This window comes from Microtus pennsylvanicus, chromosome 6, assembly GCF_037038515.1.
Source record: "Microtus pennsylvanicus isolate mMicPen1 chromosome 6, mMicPen1.hap1, whole genome shotgun sequence".
In the NCBI taxonomy this organism is placed as follows: Eukaryota; Metazoa; Chordata; class Mammalia; order Rodentia; family Cricetidae; genus Microtus; species Microtus pennsylvanicus.
This window is the reverse complement of record NC_134584.1, coordinates 107,466,918-107,474,350: the sequence shown is the minus strand read 5'-3', so window position 1 is coordinate 107,474,350 and position 7,433 is coordinate 107,466,918. Positions and strand designations below refer to the sequence as shown.

The 7,433-nt window shown below is 45.8% G+C and overlaps 1 protein-coding gene across 1 annotated transcript; it reads left to right on the top strand.

Annotated features, from left to right (window-relative positions):
• Positions 1–79: 79 nt before the first annotated feature.
• On the top strand, positions 80–6,112 carry Terf2ip (TERF2 interacting protein). Its single transcript, XM_075977263.1, has 3 exons — positions 80–740; positions 2,295–2,401; positions 4,827–6,112. Exons 1-3 carry the CDS (start codon positions 80–82, stop codon positions 5,220–5,222), a joined length of 1,164 nt encoding a protein of 387 aa, XP_075833378.1. The 3' UTR covers positions 5,223–6,112.
• The last annotated feature ends 1,321 nt before the right edge of the window (positions 6,113–7,433 follow it).

Genomic DNA, 7,433 nt, shown 5'->3' with positions numbered 1-7,433 from the left:
CTGTCGCGGCGCAGGCGCAATGGTGGACTCCGCCGCGGGAGTGTCACTCTCCTAGCTCTCTTACAGCGGGAAGACAAGTATGGCGGAGGCGATGGATCTGGGTAAAGACCCCAATGGTCCCACTCACTCCTCCACTCTGTTCGTGAGGGGAGACGGGAGCGCTATGTCGTTTTACGTGCGGCCCAGCCCGGCCAAGCGCCGGCTGTCGACGCTCATCCTGCACGGTGGCGGCACCGTGTGCCGGGTGCAGGAGCCCGGGGCCGTGCTGCTGGCCCAGCCCGGGGAGGCGCTGGCCGAGGCCTCGGGCGACTTCATCTCCACGCAGTACATCCTAGACTGTGTGGAGCGCAACGAGAGGCTGGAGCTGGAGGCATACAGGCTGGGACTGAGCGAGCAGGCTCCAGACACAAAGCCCGGGGCTTCCACCGAGGGCTCGGCGGAGCTGGAGCCTCAGCCTCTGACCGGGCGCATCGCCTACACGCATGCGGACGACGTGGCCATCCTGACCTACGTGAAAGAAAATGCCCGCTCGCCCAACTCGGTCACAGGCAACGCCTTGTGGAAAGCGATGGAAAAGAGTGCGCTCACGCAGCACTCCTGGCAGTCGCTCAAGGACCGCTACCTCAAGCACCTGCGGGGCCAGGAGCACAAGTACCTACTGGGGGACGCCCCCGTCAGCCCATCCTCCCAGAAGCTCAAGCGGAAGGCGGAGCAGGACCCCGAGGCCGCGGATAGCGGTGGTGAGGCTTTCACCTCCGGGGATCTGGGGGCTGGGCAGCCTGTCCATCAGTGGCCGTTTTTGGCGCCACTGGCATAGCTCAACCCCTCCTTTGTTGAGGTCCGGGTGAAAGTGGACTATTTTCTCTTATGCCCTGCTCTCTGATTTTAATTCTTCGTCTCACTCACTTTTTCTTTCCATTGATTGGATGTTGCCTTTTATTCCGGTATGTCAGTGCAACATAATGGGTTTCCCGTCTTTCTCTTCTTGTCGTCAGTCAGGACCTTGTGCATGTTAAACACAGGTGCTGCCAACCCTGTTTGCTATAGAGAAATACACACATTCATCCATGTGGAGTAGTCTGATGAGCTACACTGCACGTGCTCGTCATCCAGTTTCACTGTGTTGTGTGTTTATAGTTCGTGGTCACTGTTGCCACTTACACTCTTCTTCCCAATTTACTGGATTATGAGACAACTGTCAGACAATTTAAAAACCTCCCTAGCCCCTGCCTCCTGCCCTCAGCCTCTCCAGCCCACTGGGCTACCCTTCCCCCAGCTTCTCTGAGTCCTGTGTAATCCAGCCGGTTTAGCTATGCCAGCCTCTTGGCCTCTGGGCTCCTAGGTTCTCTCTTTGCTGGACATGATGACTGCAGGTATGAAGGAGAGGGTTTACTGTAGATATGAGGGAGAGTACGTCCAGAGGCATCTGGAAGAGACCAGACTGAACCAGGCCGTGAGAGGAGAAGGAGACAGAGCGTTCATTATTTTATTTGGCTTAGAACTCACTTTTTATAGTGCAAGTGGTAGCCCAAATCTTCCTGCATCAGTCTTCTGAGTGTTGGGATTGTGGGTTTATTTTGGAAATAAGTGTGAGAATTATTGGAAATGCGTATCTTATGCTCTTTGTGCCAAATAAGAAACAGGTGTTTTCTAAAGGAAAACGCTCTGCATGCACAAAACTGGTCGAGATGGTCTGTGCAGATGAGCCCTGCCGACCTGCATGCACAGAACCAGTAGAGGTGGTCTGTGCAGACAAGCCCTGCCGACCTGCATGCACAGAACTGGTAGAGGTGGTCTGTGCAGACGAGCCCTGCCGACCTGCATGCACAGAACCGGTATAGGTGGTCTGTGCAGACGAGCCCTGCCGACCTGCATGCACAGAACCGGTAGAGGTGGTCTGTGCAGACGAGCCCTGCCGACCTGCATGCACAGAACCGGTAGAGGTGGTCTGTGCAGACGAGCCCTGCCGACCTGCATGCACAGAACCGGTAGAGGTGGTCTGTGCAGACGAGCCCTGCCGACCTGCATGCACAGAACCGGTAGAGGTGGTCTGTGCAGACGAGCCCTGCCGACCTGCATGCACAGAACCGGTAGAGGTGGTCTGTGCAGACGAGCCCTGCCGACCTGCATGCACAGAACCGGTAGAGGTGGTCTGTGCAGACGAGCCCTGCCGACCTGCATGCACAGAACCGGTAGAGGTGGTCTGTGCAGACGAGCCCTGCCGACCTGCATGCACAGAACCGGTAGAGGTGGTCTGTGCAGACGAGCCCTGCTGACCTGCTATTCCTTCCTAGAGCCACAGAACAAGAGAACGCCAGACTTGCCTGAAGAGGAGTGTGTGAAGGGAGAGACCAAGGAGAATGATGATGAGGACGCCAGTCAGGAGTTTGAAGAAGCTGTGGTACGTCAGCTCAGTTTACTCATTTCTTCCCCTTCACCTGAGGCTAAGTAAGAGAAAGAAGTTCAAGATAAAAGAGGAGAGAAACTAGATGTGATCTGGCTTTAGGCTTCACAAAGCTTTTAGTGTTTGGCAGGATAATGTAAGTGACAGAGGAAAAATTGCACAGAATAGGGATGATTATTTTTTTCTTTTGTTTGGCTTTGAGACGGGGTCTCACTCCATAGCTGTGGAAGGCTTGGAATCCAAGTAGACCAGGCTGACCTTGAACTGACAGAGATCTGCTTGCCTCTTCTGAGATTAAAGATGTCCGCCCAGGAATGGTTGTATCTTAGCAGTGTAAACTACCTGCTTTAAACACTTTGATTTCACTGTGTGCTTTTCAAAGTTAACGACAGTTTATTTGGCTGCTTTAGAATGTTCTTATGCTTCTCAGGAGCATAAATCTAACTTTCAAAAAAACTGGTAATTTTGTTTAACCATTTAGGTTTCTGTGTGGTTTGGAAATTTTTTTTAAAATTTTGTTTTGTTTTTCGAGACAGGGTTTCTCTGTGTAGCCCTGTCCTGAAATTCACTTTGTAGTCCAGTCTGGTCTCAAATTCAGAGAGCCACCTGCCTCTGTCTCCCGAGTCCTGGGATTAAAGGTGTGCGCTAACACTGCCTGACTCTTTGGAGATATTTTCTGTTCTTTTATATACTCAGTCTGTCTTGGAATACACTATTGGAGTCCCACAATAATAGCTTTTGAGAAAGGCAGGTGCTGTAAAATAATTATGGCGACTAATTTTTTTATCCAAATTATATTTGGATAAATATAATTTATCTCTAAGAATAAAGATATTGTGAGTTAACTTTTTATTTTATTTTTTTATTTTTTTTTTTGAGTTAACTTTTTAAAAACACTTAAAAATGTATTGCAATTTTATTTATTTATTTATTTATTTATTTTTAAATATTTATTTATTTATTATGTATACAATATTCTATCTGTGTGTGTGTCTGCAGACCAGAAGAGGGCACCAGACCTCATTACAGATGGTTGTGAACCACCATGTGGTTGCCGGGAATTGAACTCAGGACCTTTGGAAGAGCAGGCAATGCTCTTAACCACTGAGCCATCTCTCCAGCCCTATTTATTTATTTTTGAGACAGGGTTTCTCTGTATAACAGCCCTAGCTGTCTTGAAACTAGCTCTGTAGACCAGGCTGGCCTCGAACTCACAGAGATCCGCCTGCCTCTGCCTCCCGAGTGCTGGGATTAAAGGCGTGCGCCACCACCATCTACAATTTTATTTGTTAGATAAAAAGCCTGCCCTCTTCTACCATTTAGCTTTCAGAGACAACTCAGGTGTCAGGCTTAGTGGCAGGTGCTTTAACCTTTAGCCCAGTATCTTACTGGGCCTGAATTGATCTAGCTTATTAACACAAAAGAAAGTGGTTATGGAACCAGGCATAGTGGCGCATGAATCTCTGAGTTCCAGGCTAGTCTGGTCTATATAGTGAGTGCCAGGACAACCTACATAGTGAGACCCTGTCTTGGAAAAAAGCAAAGCAACCAAGCAAACAAAAAAAGAAAGTAGTTATTATTCACCTTGGCTATGTTATCTCTGAAGCTACCCTGGGCTACCTTGTCTCAAATTGAAAAAAAAAAAAGACACCCTATCTCAATGAACTTGCTGGGACATGCCTATAATTACAACACTTGGGAGCCAAAGGAGGGAGACAGAAGTTAAAGGTGGAGTGGAGAGTTGGCTGAGAGGTTAAGAGCACTTGTTGCTCGTGTAGAGGACCCAGGTTTGGTTCCCAGCACCCATACTGCAGCTCATTACCATCTAACTCCAATCCCAGATATCTATTGCCTTTTTCTGACTTCTGTGGGCACCAGCATGCACGTGCTACACATACATACATGGAGACAAAATACTCATACACATAAAATAACCTAAAAAAATTAACAATTAATTCAAAAAGTAGAGTGGGGAAAAAGCTAAAGGTCATAGTAAATTCAGGGCCCCCTGGACTACATGGAACACTGTCTTATTGTATAGCCAAAGCTGTCCTGAATTTATGGGTTTCCCTTCTGCCAGGAATCCTTATTATAGGGATATATCACCACACCCATCTGGAAGCAAAGTCTGGCATTTAAAAAATGATTTCACGTCATACAGGTTATACATGCTTTCTCATATACATGCATACATTTCATATTTTAATCAGTTAAATATGTATGTGTAGTTGTACACAACATGCCTCTTTCCATAAATTGTCCATGTCTATGTATGTGCGCATGTCAGCATGATTAAAAGGATATGGGAGGAAGTGAAGGGAGGGGCTTGTGTGATGTGAGGAGCCAGGGAATGGTTGGGAAGACACCTATTGCAGGAGTTCAAGGCTACGTAAATACCTGGTCTTCTTCCTCATTTTCATAGGTGGGGGAGAGCCCTGACTTTGAAATACATATAACAATGTGTGATGATGATCCTCCCACACCTGAGGAAGATTCCGAAACACAGCCAGATGAGGAGGAAGAGGAGCCAAAAGTTTCTACACAGGAAGTGGGAGCTGCCATCAAAATTATCCGGCAACTAATGGAAAAGTTTAAGTTGGATCTATCAACAGTTACACAGGCCTTCCTGAAAAACAGTGGTGAGCTGGAGGCCACTTCCTCCTTTTTAGAGTCTGGTCAGAGATCTGACGGTTATCCAATCTGGTCCCGGCAAGATGACTTAGATTTGCAGAAGGATGATGAGGACACTAGAAATGCATTGATCAAAAAATTTGGAGCTCAGAATGTTGCTCGGAGGATTGAATTCCGAAAGAAATAACAGACAAGATAATGGCGGATGATGATATAAATATCTTGTGTCCATTGAAACTGACCAGTACTGCTGCTCTGCGAGCCCCAGATTTTGTAGCCAAGCAGTGTTATGTAGCAGGATAAAGTAAAAGAAACTGGATCTAGAGTGGTCCATGGCAAGTATCTCTGTGTTTATGATAGGGAAATCTAAACCAGGAAGTTGGTCTGTATATTAGTAGATTAGCCTTTGTTGGAAGGCAACCCCTGTTGTGTTGGTGACAGGAGCCTAGTGACAGAAATCAAAGGTCTTTTCAGGCCTGGTGAGTAAGTAAGCTCGTCTTTTGGCAGAAGTTGTTTCAGATGAAGAGTCTAGAAATAAGATTTAACGGCAAAGCTTATAACATGGACTGTTCCAAACCAGCCCATCTCCCAGGGAGCTCTGATTTCTACTTCATTGAAAAATCCCATATTCAGCTTCCTAATGGTGTTTGAAAACCCCATCCCTCTTCTGGCTGTTGCTTTGTGGTCTCAGTCAAGTCGCTAGTAGTATATGCTTACTTACCACTCAGTTTTGTGTACAATAAACTCCGACTTGTGGGAGTGTCCGGTCTTTTAACATTTATAACAGGTGTCATACACAAACTTCATAGTCAAGAATCAAGGAAAAAAATCAAGTTACATACACACACACACCCCTCAAAAAATTTGTATGCTCTTAAGTTTACAATTCTGTGTTCTCCTTTTGTAGCTATTCTCAGCTATGTGGGAGCTGCTGGTGGGATACTGTTAACTGTGATGTGTTTTTAAATTTTATCAAACATAAGTTTTCCACTGAAAATTGTGTATACTTAAAATTTAATGGATTGTTCCGCTTTGTGTTGCTTTTATTATTCAAAATAAATATAATTTTGTGTTTGAGTTTTGTTTCGTTTTTTTTGAGACAGGATTTCTCTGTGTAGCCCTGGCAGTTCTGGAATTCACTTTGTAAACCAGGCTGGCTTCAAACTCACAGAGATCCATCTACCTCCTGAGTGCTGGGATTATTATTAAAGGCGTGTGCCACGAACGCCTGGTTTGTATTTCAGTCTTATCAACAAGTGTTTCCTTAGATTTTATACAGGAAATGGCTTAGGTAAGTTTTCATCTTAAATTTAATAAACCAGGAAAAGGTGGTCCTTCTGGATGGAGCAAAGGGAAGATGTGCATTAGGACTGTGGAGAGTGGCGGAGTTGGTTGAAATACTGAGAGTCAAGGGAAGAGAACCAGATGTGTGTGCAGCAGGTGTTGAGAGCCCTATCTACCGCTCTCTGGACGCTCATGCTTCCAGCGCCGTCCCCCAACAGGAGTCTGAATCTGCATGCCCCTTTCTACTTGAAGCACTGTAGAGCTAATGTTCTTGGGGGCAATCACATGTTTTGGCAGCTGGCAAACAGAGGACATAGTAGACTCAGCCTTAACCCCCTGCTGAGGATGGCATGCTGACGTGAATGTAATTCTCACCACAGTAGTGACTTTTACATGGGAATTGAGAGGGTTATATGATAGCATTTGTTTTAAATGTGTACTCTATTGATAGAACTCTGAAGTGGTTAAAAATTACTGCTTTTGATATGTCATTTAGGATGTCAATACCTTAGTAAAGTTGTCATCTACTGGTTTTACAGAGCTAGAATAACATTTTTTTGAGGCTTTGGGTTCTGCCCAAGAAGGAAAGGTCAGAGAAATGCAGGCAATATGGCCCAAGAACCTACATTGTTTACTGTGCTAGCTGTGATGAGGATTCATCCCAAATATTGTTGATGCTAAGATAGTCACGTAAGTGAGAATATGTGCATCTTTGAAGAGCAAAAATGTGCAAGTGTTACAGGACAGGGCACAGTGATAAGAGTATATTATTCCACCCTTCTGGATGCATCTGCAGTACGTGATACTTTGTCACGGGGGTAGCTATAGGAGAACATCCTGTATTCTCATACTGTTCATTCACAGTGATTGTGTGGGTAAGTTTTCAAAGCCCTTCCATCTATTATGTTTTGTTACTGCTACAGTATTATTATGGCTACCGGATGCTCAGTTCCTTTACAGTAAAAAGGGATAAGTTAAATGAAATGAAAGAGAAAGAAATGTTATAGCTGCACTCAGAAGGCAGAGGCTGGTGCATCTCTGTGGGTTCAAGGCCAGCCTGTTCTACACAATGAGTTCCAGGACAGCCAGTTCTACGCCGAGAAACCCTGTCTTG